General features: G+C 23.3%; 4 protein-coding genes across 5 annotated transcripts; all 4 read right to left on the bottom strand.

Moving 5' to 3' along the window:
* Positions 1-666: 666 nt before the first annotated feature.
* On the bottom strand, positions 667-1,668 carry Fibroin1 (silk fibroin 1). The gene is given in 1 exon segment (NM_001136206.1): positions 667-1,668. A coding segment is annotated over 1 exon segment (1,002 nt).
* A 1,352-nt stretch (positions 1,669-3,020) lies between these two features.
* On the bottom strand, positions 3,021-4,962 carry LOC102654184 (plectin). Its single transcript, XM_006560801.3, has one exon. It carries the CDS (start codon positions 4,874-4,876, stop codon positions 3,140-3,142), a length of 1,737 nt encoding a protein of 578 aa, XP_006560864.1. The 5' UTR covers positions 4,877-4,962; the 3' UTR covers positions 3,021-3,139.
* Positions 4,869-15,510, bottom strand: LOC724843. 2 transcript variants are annotated; one of them, XM_006560803.3, is made up of 5 exons: positions 15,165-15,510; positions 14,584-14,647; positions 12,985-14,515; positions 12,646-12,876; positions 4,869-5,006 (listed from the first exon to the last, which is right to left on the bottom strand). In XM_006560803.3, the coding sequence occupies exons 2-4, from the start codon at positions 14,586-14,588 to the stop codon at positions 12,667-12,669; spliced, it is 1,746 nt and encodes a 581-aa protein (XP_006560866.2). In that variant the 5' UTR covers positions 14,589-14,647; positions 15,165-15,510; the 3' UTR covers positions 4,869-5,006; positions 12,646-12,666. The 2 variants fall into 2 exon arrangements, with proteins under 2 accessions (XP_006560866.2, XP_006560865.2); XM_006560802.3 differs by lacking the exon at positions 4,869-5,006 and having other exon boundaries at positions 12,330-12,876; positions 15,165-15,509.
* A 374-nt stretch (positions 15,511-15,884) lies between these two features.
* LOC413450 (sorting and assembly machinery component 50 homolog) lies at positions 15,885-18,544 on the bottom strand. The gene is made up of 8 exons (XM_396894.6): positions 18,351-18,544; positions 17,993-18,070; positions 17,813-17,872; positions 17,511-17,729; positions 17,154-17,368; positions 16,689-17,067; positions 16,328-16,622; positions 15,885-16,246 (listed from the first exon to the last, which is right to left on the bottom strand). The coding sequence occupies exons 1-8, from the start codon at positions 18,369-18,371 to the stop codon at positions 16,062-16,064; spliced, it is 1,452 nt and encodes a 483-aa protein (XP_396894.4). The 5' UTR covers positions 18,372-18,544; the 3' UTR covers positions 15,885-16,061.
* Between the last annotated feature and the right edge of the window lie 1,996 nt (positions 18,545-20,540).

Genomic DNA, 20,540 nt, shown 5'->3' with positions numbered 1-20,540 from the left:
AATGTATAATAATGTATACTATAATTATACTTTACATTTTTTTTTCGTAATAATCGTACAGATTTTTTTTTAATACAATTTCATGAAGATAGTACATTTTTCATCTGTCTTTTAATATTATCGAAGAATTATGAATATTTTAATTTTTTGTATTAATTTTTAAATTTCTAATATTACCAAGAATATATAAAAAAAAGTATATAATACAAATTGCTTAATTTTTATTGTTTCATTAATAGATATACATATAAGTTATATAGATATATATGATAAATTAACTTTATTCTAACCAATTGAAAAAGGAAAAAAAATATATAATTTTTTACATATGAAATTTTTTTAAATATACTTTATTTGAATACGTCAAACATGATTGCAAGATTAATCAATACATTTTTAATATAAATCTCATGAAATTCAAAAATGAAAAATAAGAAACTAACTAAGAAACTTTTCCAATTTGAAACTTCTATTGAATCTTCTATTTTGAAAGAATAAAAAGGCAAAGAACAACATCAAAAGGTTACATATATGCTAAACCAATTTATTTTCATCATTACAATCTCTGTCTAACTATAGACAACATTTTCTCCAGCATTTATTACATCCTATAACGAAATTTACTCTCAAACAAATCGCTTTTCCCGATATTTCATCCAATTCTTTCTAAAATACGTTGCTCTTCAAGTCGAAGTCGTTCAGATTTATGTGCTCCTTCTTCTCTTTCGTAACCTCTTCATCTTCTCTCCATGATGTTGACACTTCCGGCTCCGAGAATTTCTTTATTTCCACTGGAATTGACACGACTTGTTTCGAAGAGTTGATGTTGGCCCCGATTGTCGCCGTTTCTACGTTCCTGGAGCTTGCCTTGGCAGCGGCACGCGCATTAAGCGAACTGGCTGCGTCGATTTCCCTACTCTTTTTATCAATCTCGGCGATCAATACAGCTACTTCGTTCCTGGCCTCGGATTCCGCGGCGTTTCTCGCGCTGGCCGTGGCTGCTTCCTTCGAGGAGGCTAGAGCGGCAGCAGCAGCTCTTGCGGCAGCCTTTGCGGAGGCTGCTCTTGCGATGGCTTCTTCGGCCACTTTCTCGGCCTTGAGAGCTGCTTCTGCGGCTACACTGGCCTCAGCCGCCAAGTTGGCTGCTGCAATCGCCTTGGCCTTGGCTTCGTCCGAGGCAACAGCTTCAGCTTTGGCTGCCCTCTCAGCTATTTTCGCTTGCACCACGGCTGTGGATAGTGCGGATGCTGCGGCTTTGGCGGCGGTCGATGCTTCTTTGGCAGCAGATGTGGCTGATGCGGCCATGGACACCGACTCGAGGCCAGCCCTAGCTTGACCAACAGCTGCCTCCTCCGTTTCCTTCCCTTTGGCGGCAGCCTGCGATTGCACTGATGCCGATTCTTGGCTAAGTTTAGCCGTCAGATCGGCAGCAGCGCGCGCCTCTGACGCGGCGGATGCAGCAGCTTGAGCTTGGAGTACGGCATCCTTCTGCGAAGCTAAAGCTACTTGTCCGGCTCTAAGTCCTGATCTAGCGGTCACAGCGGTCGACGCGGTGGCCGATGCGCTACCTTTCACGAGCTCGGGCAACGAGTTGCCCGGCCCCTCCAAACCGGCGGACGCAAATCCGCAAAGGTAGAGGCACGTTGCAAGCAATACTGGAATCTTCATGTTTGACGACGCTTCGCGAATTGATACCAGGTGTGAACCGTTGGACGGATTTATAGCGGCGTTGACAGTTGTGAAAATAATCAATGGGGTCTGGTCTGATTAAGCGTGATTGAAAATATTGTTTCAGGTCGCACTTTTTGCAAGTGATGATTTCGATGATATTTAGGTCGGAGATGGGTATGTTTAATTAAGCGCTGTTATCGAGAATGGACAGAATCGTTGATCAATTTTTAAAACGTCAGTTTTTAATGTAACGGAGGAGAATGAATAATTAAGAATAATAATTTAAGAAACTTAAAGATAAAATTCTGATTTTAAAATATTTATGACAGTTTTTAGTTTTCTTAGATTGTTTTTGTAAATATTATTTTTTTGTACATTTTTTTTTCTTTATTCAATGCAACAAAATCGACGATCAAAGAATACTTTTCTTTTTTTTTCGTGTAAAACTGTTATCATATAAGAAATGTTGAAATATATTTAAATATTAAAATCAAATAAAATTTGCATAAAAATTTGCATAATGTAATTATATGATGTATATTTTATAATTCTAATTTTTTAAATTTTTTATTTAAAATTTTGAATAAGAAATGTTGAAACATATTTAAATATTAAAATCAAATAAAATTTACATAAAAATTTGCATAATATAATTATATGATGAAATTATATGATATTTTAATAATTCTAATTTTTTAAATTTTTTATTTAAAATTTTGAACAGATATTTATTTTTTGATATTTACATTAAATAAATGTTAAATTAAATAATATTTTTACATTTATATTTAATTTATTTTATATAAATAATTTATATAATTTTATATTTTTTTCATGAAGTATACAAAAATTCAAGAATCATCAAATTTTATATGTTATGTATTTCATTATAAAAAAGAATTTTATCTTATCAATTTTAAAATAAAATGTATTCTAATAAAGATAATGATGTAATAAATATTTAATATGAAAGAAAATTATTGTATGTTCGTAACAATATATTTCTTTATTCAATACGAATCAATTTAAAAAAATTATACTCATGTTATATATAATATATTTTAAGTTTCATTTCATTCTTTCACGCAAGAAAATTTGTATATATTCTTATATATGAAAATAGCATAAAAGTTTTCAAATGAAATAAATTATATTATTTTAATTGATGCATATACTTTATTGATAAAATAAATCGTGATATGTACATTAAAATATATACAATAATTTAATTTTTCAATTTTTATTTATATCCAATATTTTCTTTCTATTTAGCAATATTTTTCAATTTTTATTATAATAGATATCAATTCAAAGGGATTTAAGGGGAATGAAATAATAAAAAAACAATCTCCTCAATGCTATGTGACATTATATTTGTAATTCCTCATATTTCTTACTTAAAAAAAAAATCAAAACATCGCCTTTTCTCATTCTATACGATTTTTAAAATATTTTTTATAAACTTCGCCTATATTTTCTCTTCTCGCTTGTCTTGATTCTTAACCACTTTCATCAATGCTTCCGCTTGTTGCGCGTTAAGTTCAGTCGCAGACGATCCCAATCCGATAACAACTCCATTTCTCATAGCTTGAATTGGATTCACACGAGCCGCAACTGCCGCCTCGATGGTCGAACCTTCAACGTCCGTTATCGCCATTGCGGCAATTTCCTCTCTAGCCGCCGCATTCGTTTCCACCAACGCTGCCTCCGCTTTTGAAATCGTACTTTCCTGCAGGCTGGCCACATTATCAGCCAAGTTCTGATTATTTATCTGTAAACGGGCTAAATTATTAGCGGAAGTAATGGCAGCCGCAGTCGCTTTACCAGCCGCTTCTATAGATGCTTTCGCCCTCTTAATCGCATTCTCAAGCATCGCCGCTCTATATTTCGCATAATCGATAGTAGCCCCTTCAGCAGCAGCCGCTTTCACCGCTCGATTGGTTATAGCGAGAGCTTCGGCTTGCAATTCTGCTGCAGCTTTCGAGGAAATTATAGCTTGTTCGATCGCAACGCTTAGAGCGTTAACCAAGGCTTTAGCATTGCTGGAAACAATTGATTGAATAAGAGTAGCTTTTTGAGCGGCTAAAGCCTTCATGGCGGCGTTCGCTCGAGCCATGGCAGCAACTCTAATTGCCTTCGCAGCTTCCTTCGCGGCCACACTAGCTGCTAACGAAGCTTCCGCCGAAAGCTTCGCTTTTTCCTTTACCTCTTCGGTAATCGCAATTTCCTCTTCAAACTTGGTACGAGCGTCGAGTATCCTTATAATTTTCGACTGTAACCGTGAACGAGCTTCCTTCTCCACCCTTGCCTTCGCTTCCGCCTGCGCAGCCTCCTCGGAATTGGCCTTCGCTACTGTTCGAGCTGCAGCCAAAGCTTTGGATTCCGACGCCGCCAAAACTTCCGCCTTTGCTCGAGCTTCCGCTTCCTTCTCAGCCTTCTGCTGTGCTTCTTTAAGGGCCTTTAACTGAAGCTTCAACTGCTGTCGAAGTTCTGCCGCTTCTGCTTCAATTTTCGTTCGCGCTTCAATTTCCGTTTTAATTTTAGTTTCTGCCTTTATTTTTTCTTCTTTAAGAAATTGAATTTCCTCGCTGGAGGGAATATTCTTCGATTCGTTTTCTCCGCTGCTCCAACTCCATGTTTTGATCACTGGGCCCTTTTTCACGTATGTTTTCGTAACGATCCCTTTATTCTTTTCATTCGTCGATTCTTCCTCGATCTTATCCCATTTGGAATTTGTGATCGTTGTGTCTCGTTTGATCTTACTTGATTCTGCGCCGATTTCCTTTTCCAAAGAGAATGGCTTATCTAGAAGTTGAACTTCGTTCAAAGCTCCTTCTCCAGATTTCAATGGCGTTTTCTCTTCCTCGATGTCAAGTTTCTCGTTCAAGGCTGATAAAAGCGCCGTCGATGACGCCGTATGTTTTGATACCGCTTGTGTGGACGAAGCGAAGAAATTATCAGCAGATATCTTTTTGTTTAATGTCTCTAAATCGATTTGTTGATCCTCTGCGTTTCCATACTTCTGGTAATTATCAATTGAGAAACCTTCCAAGGAAGGCGGTAATATAAAATTCAAATTTTCTATTTGACCATCATTTTTCTGAGCATCGAAGCTGCTTGCGAGTACCGTTCCCCGGTAGTTTATAAACGCCCAGATGATGAAACAGGCGACGAATATCTTCATCGTCGATGGAGCGACCTGCATTGATCATCGTTTTCGCGATTCGTCAATTATATACCGTAGTGAACAGTTGTGAAAACAATGTTGGTTGGATGACGTATTGCCGATTGAAAAAATAGCATTTTTGGGACGGAATTTTTCTTAATTTTGCATGCTGAAATCGGAATTTTTATTTTAGGATTATTTTAATGGATTATTTTAATTAAATATTTGATAATAGTATTATATATTTTATATATATATATATTAAAGATTAAAGAAATTCAATATTCATAATTTTAACATATTTTTATTATATTCTGCAAGCTGTTGAGAAATTTCTAACTCATTGGAATATTAGAAATTCATTTGATGTTAGAATATATTGTTAATTATTTTTTCTTTAAGAATCTCTTTTATGAAAATTCTTAAAGAATTACAAAAGTTGAAAGATTTTATTGACTCGTCAGCAAGACTGAGCAACAATTCGTAGCCTGAAGAGTTCTGGAGCAGAAGCCTGTACGTGTTTTATCATATACCGTCTCGAAGTCTCACACTTCCTTAAATAAAATTCCGTATAATAACAATACGTGCAAACGTTTGCAATTCTTACCCCACTACCATGAATCTTTAATATCGTCTTTTTTATAAGTTCTATACATTGTATTTTTTTTTTTTTTTTTTTACTTCATGTAACTTTTTTCACGTCAACGAATAATACGAATTTCAGAAGAAAATTAATAAAAATAATTTTTTTTTCTAGATAAAACTAGAAAATTTTAGGAATCGTAAATAATATCAAAATTTCATTTTTTAAACGAAACATACGTAAAAAGAATTTTTATTTTGATCTTTAAATTTATTAAAAATAAAAAATAAATTATAATCTTTCCATTTGTGTTAATATATTCATGAGATATTTTTGAAGAATCGATTCTAGAGATCAAAACCATAAAAATTGATATACCAAAATATTGATTAAGATTTATTTGTTAAATTATGATTAATTGAAGTTGCGAGATATAAGGAGTTGGATGGAAAGAGAATTAGACTGTTCTCTCTTACATCATTGTTACATTCTGTTTCCGTTTTCTTCATTTAATATGAATTTAGATTATTAATAATTTAATAAATAAGTATATCATTTACTTTCAATTATTTTCTTGGATTGATTTTTAAAATAATTTTAATGATGATGCATACATAACAAAAAACTAATACTCCAATAAATATTTTTATTTTAATAATATGTATTATAATATACATTTTGTTGTTATTTAATTATATAAATTTTTTCATAATAATATATAATATTTTTTTGTCAGAAAAAAACATTTATGAGTTTAATGATCTACTAATATGAAAGATTGTAATTTAAAATGTCAAGTTCAACTCGTATTGCAATTACTTATCTGTTATCGAGATTTAATAATATCGACAATAAACTTTCAAGTATTCCAAGGAAAATGACTATCGTTGAAGGTTAAACTAAAAGAATCAGATTGTTGATTATAATTCATTAAATGAACTTCGCATAAATACACTTACGTGAGATTTGCCATTGTAAAATTAGATTGTTTTATTCATTACAAATAATTTCGAAATTGATTTAATTTGAATATTACAAAAATAATAATAAATAATAATAATAATAAAATTAAGAACAAAATAAAAAATATAATGAAAAATTTTAATATTAATATATATATATTTTTATTAATTTATTTACACTTTTGTATATTTCAGTAAAATATTTAATATCAAGAAAAATAAAATAAATAAAAAAATTTATTGAAATGTTTTAAATGAGAAATCATAAGAAATTAAGATCATTTTTTTCAAAAATCTTATAAAATCAGATATTGTAATATATATATATATATATATATATATATATATATATATTTATATATATTATATATTATATTATTTATATTATTTATATATATACATATATTATATTATACATATAATTGAATTATATCACTATATATGTTTACACAGATGTACAAATATAAAAATTTTCATTATTATACTTGCACATACATATATTTGACGTATTAAATATGACGTATTTAAAATATATTATATATATTTAATCAAATACCTTATCAGTAAAAAAAATATTAATTTGAGGAATTTATAAATAATACATAAAATTCTCAAATTGATTTATTTTTTTTATATAAATTTTTTATATATTTATATATATTTTTTACAAATATTTTTAATAAATCGAAATAATGAATAATAAAATATTGAAAATATTTTTTTATATTTTTATAGAAATATTTTTTTTTTATTAATAGTAAATATAAAAAATAAAATATGTAACACATAACCTCAATCATTAATTATTTATAAAAAAAAACAGATAAAAATATAATATTTATCTGCGATTAAAAAAATATTTAATATGTACGCATTTAAAAGAACGATATGATCTAGAAATGATTTATTTTTTTATTCTCATCATAAACATAATACAAATTAGATTTTTTTTATTTCACATGATGAGATTCTTACCTATTATCAAATATCAATAATGAAAATTACTCTTTTAAGAATAAATAACTTAATATAGTTGTTGGAAATTTGTTTATATAACAGTAACATAATAAGTATATTAATATCTTATTACTTGATATTTAGCTCTGAAAATTGGAATAATCGTTGCACATTACTTAACTATGCAATGAATCTTCTAAAATTTTTATTTTTTTACTAATCATGAAAAGTTAAAAGCAAATCATAATAAGTCGAATAAGCCTCGTATAAGCTATATTTTTTTTCATTCAATATATGATTCATATGAAACTACAAATAAAGTTAGTTTGATTTTATAATTTATATTCGCTTTAATTATTTTAATTTTATATTCAATGTTAATAAAAGAACATGATGTTATTACATTGAAATAAAAATGACATTCATTGCTTAATGAACAATGACAATAAATAAGATTCAAAGATTAAAATACATTTAAAAAAAACATTTAAACAATTGAAAAATATTTGATTTAATTAAAAAATAATATTTATAATTTCTGATTAAAAAGAAAAATATATATAAGTATTAATTCTTAACAAATTAAATTTTTAAAAAAGTTTAAAAATATAAAAAATATTTTAAAAAATATTATATTTAACATAAATATAGATTTGTTCTAATCTTTATTTTCGTTGATAAATGAAAAATATCATGACTTTGATTCATTAATATTAAATTAATATTCTGTCTATTAGAAATCATTTTTTAATTTTATTAATCAATATTATCAATATTTTATATTTCTTTTTTATTTAATATTTAATTTTCATAATTTTCATACACAGAATTAAAATATATATTAATAGATTATTATAATAACTGAAAGAACATCCTTATAATAAAAATTATCTATACATAATAATATATATAATTTAAAAATCCTCAAAGTTTTAACCGATAAGAAATAATATAAAATAAATAGTTAAAATTATAATTCAACTAAAAAATAAATCTTATTGATACATGATTCTATTTATTTAAACTTGAAATTCATTAATATTATATAATATTAATGATATAATATTAATGATTATAATATTATATAATATTATATAATATTATATCATTATATAATATTATATCATTATATAATATTATAATATTATTATTGTTATAGCAACATCAAAATTGTGTTATTTTATCATAATATATCAAAATTTAAATCATAATAATTCTGTTTATAAAGATTAGTCAGTAAATAATTTCGCATTTTTATAACCAAGTAATTTATCATTAAATGGTAAAGGACTGTTGATTTATTAATAATATCTCAATTACAAATATGCAAAGCATCGAAAAATATTTTTTAATGGTCCATTTTGTTCCCCTTTTCCTCTCTATTATAATAACTATCTAGGTAAATTATGTCCATCCTTTTCCGGTTAATATTTTCTCTAGTATTTTTTTCGCAATAAATATTCGACATATTTCAGACAATATCAAATATACTGTTGCATGTAAATCAATTATCATCAATCAAGTATTTTTTTAAATTAAAAAATAGTTAAGATTTAATTTTTTCTAAAAAATTTTTTATATAATTCTAACGAAAATTGTTTAGAAAATGTATCTAAGAGAAACAATATATATAAATGAAAATTTCGATTAAAAATTGTGTGATGCAACATGTAAAATATGTATAATTATAGTTATAATTCAATAGCATAAAGTTATTATTAATTATTTAAATAATGCACCAATAAAATATTGATAAAGAAAGAAAGTTTTAGAAATATGTAATTATACATATATAAATATGTATAATACATATATGTATTATATGTATTATAATTACAAAAACTAACACATATTTGCTAATTAAGAATAATTTGATATCTTCCAAATATATTTTTTGATTCACATGGAAAATTTATCATAAATAAAATAGATGTATGTTACAATAAAATAATTTTTTAGGATATATATTTATATATAGCATGAATATCAATGAAATTTTTTCATAAGAGCGTTTTTTAAATTGTTTTAAATTGAAATGCATTTTTATATTGAAAGATTGATTTGAAGATCTATATTATTAATATTGCTAAAAATATTTATTATATATGTTCTGTTGGAATCAAATAATATAATATCAAAACAACATTGTTTTTCAAAATGAATTCGCATAACAATCCGATAATAATTAAGAAATAGAATCCATAATTACAACATTAGTTTTATGACTATCGCCATCACCACAAGTGCTCACAATCACGTAATTTGTCCTTGACATAATTTGGATTGTATTATTACTTTCATTGTTAGACTCTAAGCAACTTTACAAATTATTTATGACAAGAAAATTAATAATATGTCAAAACTATCATAAATGCTTTATCAATGTGAATAATTAATAATGTTTTTATAATAACATTAGATTAGAAATAATAACATAATAATATATATTTTATTTATAAATACAATATAGAAAACGTATATATATATTTATTATATTATGTATAAGCAAGTAAAATTTCATCTTGAGATTTGATTTTTTTTTATTATTTTTAATGAAAAATTATATTAATTAAAACTACAAAATTTTCATAAATAAAATATAATAGATATTATATTTTTAATGAAAGTTACTTTATTAAAAAATCATTGAAAATTTTTTTTGGATTAAATATTTTACAAATTATTATAAATCAATGTGTTTATTAATATATTTATTCAATGAAATATATATACCTATAATATTTATATACTAGATACATATAAGATATTACTCAAATTTTCAAAATAAAAATAATATTTTAGTTTTTTTGATAAAATTTAAATATAAATGACTATGTATATATATGAAGAACAAATCTTTTTTTTTATTGTATTATTACATTAAGAGAAATTAAAATAATTTTTAAACTAAAAATAGAAAGAAATTATTAAATAAGTGCAAATAAAGTAGATTATAATTTAATTATTATAACACAGTCATATATATTACCAACTTTTGTATGTACACGCAATAATTCCTAATTAATTTTAAATATATTATACATTGTAAACTTGGCAAGAACAATTTTTTTTGTATTAATCTAAATCAAATTTCAGGGAACATTTATATTTAATAAAATATTGAATTAACAATTTCAAAAATACCTAAAAATTCAATTAATAATAATTAAATAATGACAAAAATATATATTATTTATACAAAAGTATATTTAAACATAAATTGAATTATTTACTAAAAATTTTCTCTGATGTTTTTTAATTACATATAATATGCAATGCCTTATTTCACATATGAATATTATGCATTGCTGACAAGAAATCCTTTGAAAAGAATGTGATCAATTTTTATTTAATCAATTTTTTTTTGATAACTGAATTTAATTATAAAAATAGTCCAAAATGGTATGCTAGCCAAAAATTTCATCAAATAATATATAATAATGATTGTGAGTGAAAGAAATATTTTCTTATTTTGCATCAATTTGGAAAACTTCTCAGCAATATATAGTATATATGTATTCATTAATTAATTATAAGTAATGATGAAATAGAATTTATTTCTTATCATAATAATAAATTAATTTCAGGAATTACAATTCATAGTTTATTATATCTGTCTAAACTTTCCATTAATTTTAATATTGTCAATATAAGTGATATATTTTTCAATATTATGTATTACAAATATTCAGATTCTTCAATAAAATTTTATAATAAGAAAATTTTCTAATAAAAATGTGGAAAACAAATAATATAAATTAATAAATAAAACAGATATGTATAAGCTGTATGCATAAAATGGAAATTAAAGATATTTTTTATTTATTTGTTCAATATTTAGAAATTTGTACTTAATATTTATACCGTATTAAAAATAAGTGTAATAGAAAATGAAATTATATAAAATGAATATATTCTTAAGTTAATAGTTAATGTTCATATATTTATATTTTTTATCAAATTAAAGATGAAAAAAACATGTACATGTAGAATATCACAAATATGTGATTTTTGAATTTTATGTTTAAAAAATGCATATAATAATTTCAATATCGAAAATATAGTGAAAAGATTTTGATTTTATTACAAAATAGTTATATAGAAGAGATAATGTATGTTGGAAAAAAAATGTGAATAATTAAAATCTTCTAATAATTTGTTTTATACATAAAAAAACTGATTGATAATTTATACATTTAATGACTAGTGTATATTATTCAAATTATTTACACTCTGTAACTTAGATATATAAAATGAATTTAACTAAGAAACTAAGAATAATATTTAGAGCGTCAATACATTGAAACGATATTTAGAGAATAGATTTTAGACCAAAACAAACACAAAAATTGATATACAAAAATTATTACAAAAATTAAAGTTTATTTATTTATTTATTTATAAGCAATTTAAGTTAGCAATGGATTAAGATATTGTTGAAATAGTTCTATCTTTGTTATACTATCATTCTATCTTCATCTCGTATCATTTGATAAAAATTTCAATTGTTTATAATATTATTTAAATTGCTTAAATAAATATGTCTCAACCAATATTTTTGTACATCAACTTGTATTTGTTTTGATTATTAGAATCGAAAAAGAATCTTCAAAGTTATCCCAAAAATATTTTAACACCCTTTATATAAATGTAATATATTATTCTATATTATTTTGAAATATTTAAAAATGTTAATAAAAGAGTATATTTCTACTTATGTAACTTAAATTTTCATTTTAACATTTTCATATTTACAGTATTTTGCATGCAAATCAAATTAAATAATCTAATATGAATTTTTATTGAATTGAAAATATGAAATTTTTAAATCTTTAATTATTGAATCTATTACAATTGGATTTACAGATTTTAAAAAAATATAAGTGAGATATATTTCAATAAAATATAGCTTATTGATTATTATTTTAAAAATATGTATGTATTTATTTATTTATTAACTAATATAATTTATAATAATATAAAAAAATCTAATATTTGTTAATATTTTTACATGTAACAGACTAGTCAAAAAAGATTTACAGCTTATTGACTTCGTACAAGTTGTGTTATTATAAATTTTAATGAAAAAATATATGATATATATCAATTAGTATTACCAATTAGCAACTTAAAAAATGAAAAATTTATCCTCATTTTTATCATTATGAATTATTATTAAAAGACATCATATTCTATTTGTTCACAGCCTATTTTATCATTTTAAAAGAATTATTATACACATTTTTTTTTTAAATACATCATCTCTTCTATTATAATATATAATACTAATTTTAAATAACAGTTACCTTACACAATAAATATGAATTTTATTCAGTAAGTGCAAATCGTTCTTGCCAAATATAAGTTCTGTGTTGAGTTGTTAATATTGGATTAAGAACACGTTCTATGCAATTTATACGGCCTCTAAATCGTTCTCTATCTCTAGCCATTTCTTCCCATGGACCTTTTCGAGCTGCACGATAAGCATAGTCCCATTGAACCATTATATGAATTTCTGGATTTAAATTAAATTTTACCTATAATAATAATAATAATAATAATAATAATAATAATAATAATAATAATAAAAATCTTATTAATTATTATTTTAAAATTATAAAGTTTATATCATAATGATTAATTACTTTTTGAACAGGAGATAAAGGTCGTTCATTTTTATAAATTTTTTCATTTTCACTTATTTGATCTTCATCTTCTTCACTATCTTCAAGATCACTTTTATAAGTTACTTCAGAGTCAGTTTCAAATACTATACAATAACTATCTTCTGAATCAATGGAACTTTCTGATATTAATCGTGGTCGAAATGTATTTTTTTGTACATTATATCTATTCTCAACAAAATCATGATGAAAAATATTTGTTTGTTCTGTACATTCGAATATACTTTTCATTTTTTTAGAAAAATTAGGTATACTTTTATTAATATTTCTACATATTTTTGATTTTTGAATTTTGGGTTTTATATCGGCAAATGTATACGTTACAGGACTCACTGTCTCTTTTACAATATATTGTACAGTATCTATTGTATCTTCATCTAAACTAAAACAGTCTTCTAATTCTTTGTTTTTTGTTGTATGAGATACTTTTAATTCTTGCCAAGTTTTAAAATCATTTTCTATATCTATAGCAATATCATGTTTAATGCGTTCTTTTCTATGTCTTGTTTGACTAACTCCAGAACGTCTAAGTTGTGACTTTGCTCGTCCCCGACCTCTACCTTTCGCCACTGCAATAAGTTTTTTTCGTTGCTTCGGTGAGAATGATCGTTTAATTATCAAATCAGATTCTGTTCTATAGAAGCGATCTGTTACACTATTAAAAGTTTTTTGCAATATCTTTGTAAACAGATCAGAAACTATACCTTGTTGAATTGGTTGCATACTTAATGTATTTGTACTAGATGTTAAAAAAGAAATTATCTTATCATCCATACTGTTGTTAATACAATTAAAAAATTCCTTATTAAATATGTGTTTATTACAAGTATCTTCAAAATTATAACAATTTTCTTTAGTACATACTTTTTGTATGTTTTTATCAAAATAAATGTATTCAAACATTTCCTCTTCATTTGATTTGTTCAAATTTTGAACTGATATTAAATAATTATAATTACTTGTATCACATTTAATATTCTCCTTAATATGCGATTCTTTTTTATCAGATCTCTTTGCATATTTGTTTTTGCAACCAATGTATTCATAATTAAATTTTAAATTATCATTTGCATTTTTGTTAAAAATTTTATTTATAGATTTTTTTTCATCAAATATATCATTATTTGTATTTTTAACAATATTTAAAGATTCTTTTACATGAGCATTCTGAATATATACATTATCAGTACTTAATCGTTCTCTTTTACTTGACAAATCTTTAAAAAAGTCAAGTGGAATTATACCATCATTGTTCACAACTGTTACAGATAATGGATAATTAATACTTGCTATAAATGAAGCAGGAACTTTAGAGAATTGTTCCCAAAGTATATTCAAAATATTAAAGACACTATGGAACATATTTTCTTTTTTTGAACTTGACATATTTCTTTTCTCATTCAGTACATTATTTATTGAATACATTTTTTCCATTCTTGTTTCTAGTGGTAAACTCTGCATAAAATACATATTTAATATTGAAGCAAAGTTGCTGCAAAAAAAATATTTAAATAACTAATTTAAATTTTTGAAAAATATAATTTAAATTTTATTACATACATCATTCAACACACTGCTGTTTTTATACAATTTTTCTCAGTTCTCATAAATCTTCTTCGTTTAGCTGTAAAATAAATTTAAAATATTAAAAATATTGTTTAAAAATAGTTAGTAAATAGCTTAAAAAATTGTTAATTATAAATATATAAATTAAATTTAATTATTGCGCATAAAAAATGATAAATATATAAATTAGTAAATATTTTCTAAAATATTGTTCAAAAATATTCAATAATCATAATCTTTACATATGATATAATATATATTATTTTACAATATAAAAATTTTATAATATAATAATTTCAATATTACACATTTTAATAAAAAATAATAAATTTTAATGTTAAATTTCAAATTATTATATTTGTATTTTTAAAAATATACTTAAAATCGATATGTTTATAATCACGACATGGATATTCCCGCATCACACACATATCAGACATTAATTAATCAAAAATTAGTAAATAATATATTCAAATTCAAAGTATCATTTATATTTCAACATGATTTTAATGTTATAATATTAAACACAATAATATTAATTATATAAAATATTTTTTTTTTTCACTTATACATACAACAAAGATAGCCTCCACTGTGACAATTATCACGTATATTTTGCTCGCAATATGACAATTGATTATTTGCAATACCACACTTTTTATATTTTAACAATAGATTTCTGATAAATCTTTTTATTTCAATCACAATATTTTGTTCTAATTCTTGAATAATTTCGAAGGATTCCATTGTAAAATAATACATGATTAAAATACACATTTCAACGATACTTTTAAGCGGCCATTTTCAACTAACTAACTGATGCATAGGTCATTACACATACATTGTAGGGGCGCTGTTATAATTGATTCACATTTAAGATATAAATTTAAGAAAGATAAAAGAATAAATAATTTAGCAAAATAAAGTCTTTATAATATTTGAAGTAACTTTTTCTAAAATAATATTTAGAATTATTTTATATATATTATATTAATTTAAATCGATAAAAAATAAAATTAGACAATTTTAAAAACAAATATGCAACATATTAATGAACTGATTCATAGCTGATTCATAACTTTTACCTGATGAAATCTTTAATTTTTTTTAACACTTATACTTAATATAAACAAACTTTAATATAAACTATGAAATAATGAACTATGAAAAATGTACTGATTATGTTTATGTATGTAAAATACAATTTTAATAATATAAATAATATATATATATATATATATATATATATAAAATATATTTAATAATATAAATATATATAAAAAATAATCAAGAAATAGATTTGTATGAATTTTTATTGGAAATGCTTTTTTTGATACTTATTTCTAATGATATTAGCATATATTTTCATAAGAGTTATAAATTTATAATTGTAATTTATTTTACATTAAATGCATATGATTCATATAGAAATAATGTAGGTATAATTTATACTACTCTGAAATAGGAATTATTTATAAGTATTGCAACCCAATACCAAATTGAAATTGTTGCAATACGTCGCTCCTGACAAATAACAAAGGCATAACTAAGTTTAACTCTACTCTCGCTATATTTCCAAGTTTCATTGCAATACCTCCACCAACTGCACAACGAACATTTTCTTTAAAAATTTTCATATTTTCTTTATAATCATTAGCTGCAAATAATGAGAAATAATTTATTTCCTAAATTACAAATTACAAATTATAATATAAAAAATATTTTAAAGATATCATACCAAATTTAAAAGTAAAATTGGATACGTTTCCACCATTGATAAAACCATGCAATTTGAACAGATCACCAAAACCATTACGACCAGGTCTAAATGGTAATGGTGTGTATAAATGTAGTGCAAGAGCCCAATATGCATCGCCACCAATAGAATTTCCATCATGACGAGGTCCACAACCTCTCATATCAAATCCTCTAAGATTTAATGGTCCACCCAGAAAAAAATGATCAGCAATATTTATTTTCATGTCATTGCTAATTCCTCGAAGCAATCCAGATTGAAAACCCAGTTGGAAGGTCTAATAAAAATTTTTTAATTACACAAATTATATATAAAAAATAATTTCAAATTTGAAAATACTTGCTAGACATTCATATGGTGACCAATTAGTTTGCATGGTAAGTTCATTTTTAACAAATCCTATATCTCCACCAAGACCAGCTACTTCTGTCGAAAATTGTACTAAACTTCCCATAGTAGGAAATATTAATGAATCCCTTTTGTCAATAGAACAAATATGTCGTAGAGCAGATTTTAAATTTGGACCACATTGCTCTCGAACGCGAAACGATACTTGTTTAGAAGAAATTATTTCCCTATATGTAGCTTCATATTGCAAGTTATGCTTTAATGTACCTGCTCCGTCTGGATTAAGACCAATATCTAATAAAAAACCTTTATCACATTGACTAAAACCAGACCATGGAAATCTATTTGATGTGTTAAACACACTACCAGTTAATCTATAAGAAAAATTATTAAATATAAATTTAATAAAAACTTATTTATTTTTAATTATTAATTTTTAAAATAAAATAATTTTACATACACTGTATGACGCCAATTATCTATAAATGGTTTAACAGCAGATATACTTATATTAGTTGAACTTTTTGAACCATAAGAATATTCCATCTGTAAACGTTCTCCTCTTCCAAATAAATTGGGTGCTTTTGCATGAACAATAACTGAACCTTCATTATTTCCAACCATAGTACTAATTCCACCTGTTAAGCGTCTTATTTCACGTACCATAAAAGTGACCTGAAAAAGAATATGGTTTTAAAGTTTCTTAAAAGAACATATATTAATCATTAAATAAGAAATTCATGAGTGAACTGGAAAGAATTAAATCTGAGAAATTACTTATTTTTTGTTGAATTATTGTGTAATTATATAGACCCACTTCAACGCCTTCTGGGGTAGCACGAGGACCCTGACTGGTATCAATGTAAATTCCAATATTTCCAAAACATCCTAAACCTTGTAACTTTTCTCTCACTTTATAGGCACGTAGAACAACATCATAAAAATCTTGAGCTTTAAACAGTTCTATTACTTGAGCTTTTATTATATCATCTTTCGTTCTTATAAGCCCATCTACATGTATTCTATCAACTCTTGCCTAATTTATAATATTTTAAAATTAAAATTACTAACTTATAAAATTATTAATTTGAAAAAAATGTTTTATATTTATATTGATACCTTTACTGAATGAAGATCAATGGGTTCCTCTTTCCTTTTTTCAAATAAATTCATCTTTTCCTGAAAATGTAAGGATTAAAAATAAAAACTTAAATTATTTTATGTATTTATATTATAAAAAAAATTAAATAAAAAATATAAGAAATATTAAATAAATTTTAAAATATACATATTACTTACAGAATTATTCTTTTTAAAATTTTGTTTTTCAGTATTATTACTTGAAGTTTCATTTATATTTCTGGACATATTTGATTCCTAAAACATTAAAAAGAAAAATGTAAATCATTACATTATATTTTCGTTAATGAAAAAAATAATAAAAAATTAATTAAATATAATAATCTGTATAATAAAATTAGAAATATACAAATTTAATATTTTATAAAATATTATTATAAAATTATTATAAAATATTTTATAAAATTGTTATATTCAAAATAATAGTACTAAAAATTATTATTAGAAATTACTCATGGTGCAAATTAGTAGCTTTTATTTTAGGTTATATCGTAATTTTCCAATAATACATGTGTACCTTTGCGTAAACAGTTCCCATTTTTCTTAGAAATTAAATTAAATTTCGTTGTTTACATAAGAATTCACATTAAAATATTATAACAAATTTTGTTGAATCTCTTTTAATGTTTAGTAAAAAATAAGAATAAATTTTTTAAATCAAATATTCGGAATGACTGAGAATAAATAGTGTCCCATTTTCATACCGGTTCTATGATATCGCCCTCTGCATACCGTGCTTTAGATAATTATCAACATAAACTTATAAAATTTAAAATTATATAAAAATATTTATATAAATATTTCAATGATAATTTAAACTTTATTATTATTATAGAATCTTTTATTAAAATTATATTATATATATTTATAATATATTTATAATATATTATACAATTATATCATATATAATAAAAAAATTATCATTACAATTTCATAAAAATATTATATACATTATATATAAACATTTAAATATCATCAATTATGGAAGTTGAATATATATATTTAAAAATTATAAATAAATATTATTATTTGTAATTTTATACAATTTATGCATAAGAAAAGTAGATTTTACAGTAATATTAATAACAATATGTTATTGATGTTAAAAAATTGACATTATTAACAATTGTTAATTAATATATTTTAAATTAAATATAATACATTTAATTCATGTTTGAAACTTAATCCAAATGTATCAGAATATATTATTTGCAGGAACTTTAAACAGAGACTTATTAATTATACTATGAAATTAAACTTTAAAATAATTAAACAACAAATATTTATGAATAATATAATAATTGAATAAATGAAATAATTGAAATAAATTATAACAAATAATTTTGAAATCAAATATATAATTTAATGAAAAAGATAAAAAATACAAATCAACATAGAATATTTATATTTCTTTAAATAAAAATTATAAAAATCATTAGTTTTCTTTTTTATTCGCAAAGAATATAATATAAAATTCATATGTATATATATTTTTTAATATAGATAATATTGAAACTTAATTATAATAAAAATACTTTCTCCTTTTTAAATAATCATAAAAATATGTAACTGCAAAAGTTTTTTATATGATCATTTTAAATAATTTTTTAAAATGATCATCTTAAATTATTTATTAAATAAATTAGATTATAAAAAAAAAATGTTATATACAAACATTTCATATTGAAGAAGGATATAACTTTATGTTATATTAATTTTTATAATAAACATACTTATAAATTTTTTTAAATAAAATAATATAGTTCATTATTTTCTATATTTTCAAAAATAATTAATTTGTGAGATTCTTTTTTTAATTTTGTAAAATTTAATATATGATAAAAAAGATAAGACACAGATTTATATTTCATTTTAATATATATATATATATATATAGTAATTCTCAGTGAAAATCAATTATTATTCAAAAGAAATCATTTTTTTAAATAAATTGAATTTTTTTTAAATTATTATTGATTGAAATTGCGAAAAAAAATAAATTTCGATTTTTAATTTTTTTATTTGAATCTATAAAAAACGTATTTTATATCAATCTAAGTAAATTATACATTTATAAAGTTTCATCAAAATCAATTGATGCATAAAAAATTGCATTGAACATTTTTAGATTTATTAGTTACATAGATGAAAAATAGTGAAAAATTATGAATTTGAATATTTTCGAACTTTTGTAACTCATAATTAATGAAATTTTGATGAAATTTTCTTAATTAAATCTACAAATACTTACTTGTTAGATTTAACTTATTTAATTTACATTTTATTGCATTTATAAAAGCAAAAATTTTCTTTGGCTTGATATAAAAAAGTTAAAAATTATAATCTTTGCTTTTTTTTCTTTGCGATTTTGACCGATAATAATTTTTTTAAAATTTTTAATAAACTGATTCTAATTTAATAATTAATATCTAATTAATTGACTATCTTTCGAATATCTTTCTAACATCTTAAAAAGATTCAATTTGATTTCGTTTGATTTAATTTTTAAAAAATTATTTCGTCGGTAAAGAATAACCGATTTTCATTGAGACATTTTATTTTGAAATTGATGTTTATATGTGATATTTGTATTCTCTCTTTCTCTCTCTATACACACACACACACACACACACACATACACACACACATACACACATCACATCAAAATTATTCAATTTTTATATGATATTTTGCTATAAATAAAAAT

Source organism: Apis mellifera, linkage group LG12, assembly GCF_003254395.2.
Source record: "Apis mellifera strain DH4 linkage group LG12, Amel_HAv3.1, whole genome shotgun sequence".
NCBI classification, from domain to species: domain Eukaryota; kingdom Metazoa; phylum Arthropoda; class Insecta; order Hymenoptera; family Apidae; genus Apis; species Apis mellifera.
The sequence above is the reverse complement of the archived record's forward strand: the minus strand, read 5'-3'. Positions and strand labels throughout refer to the sequence as shown.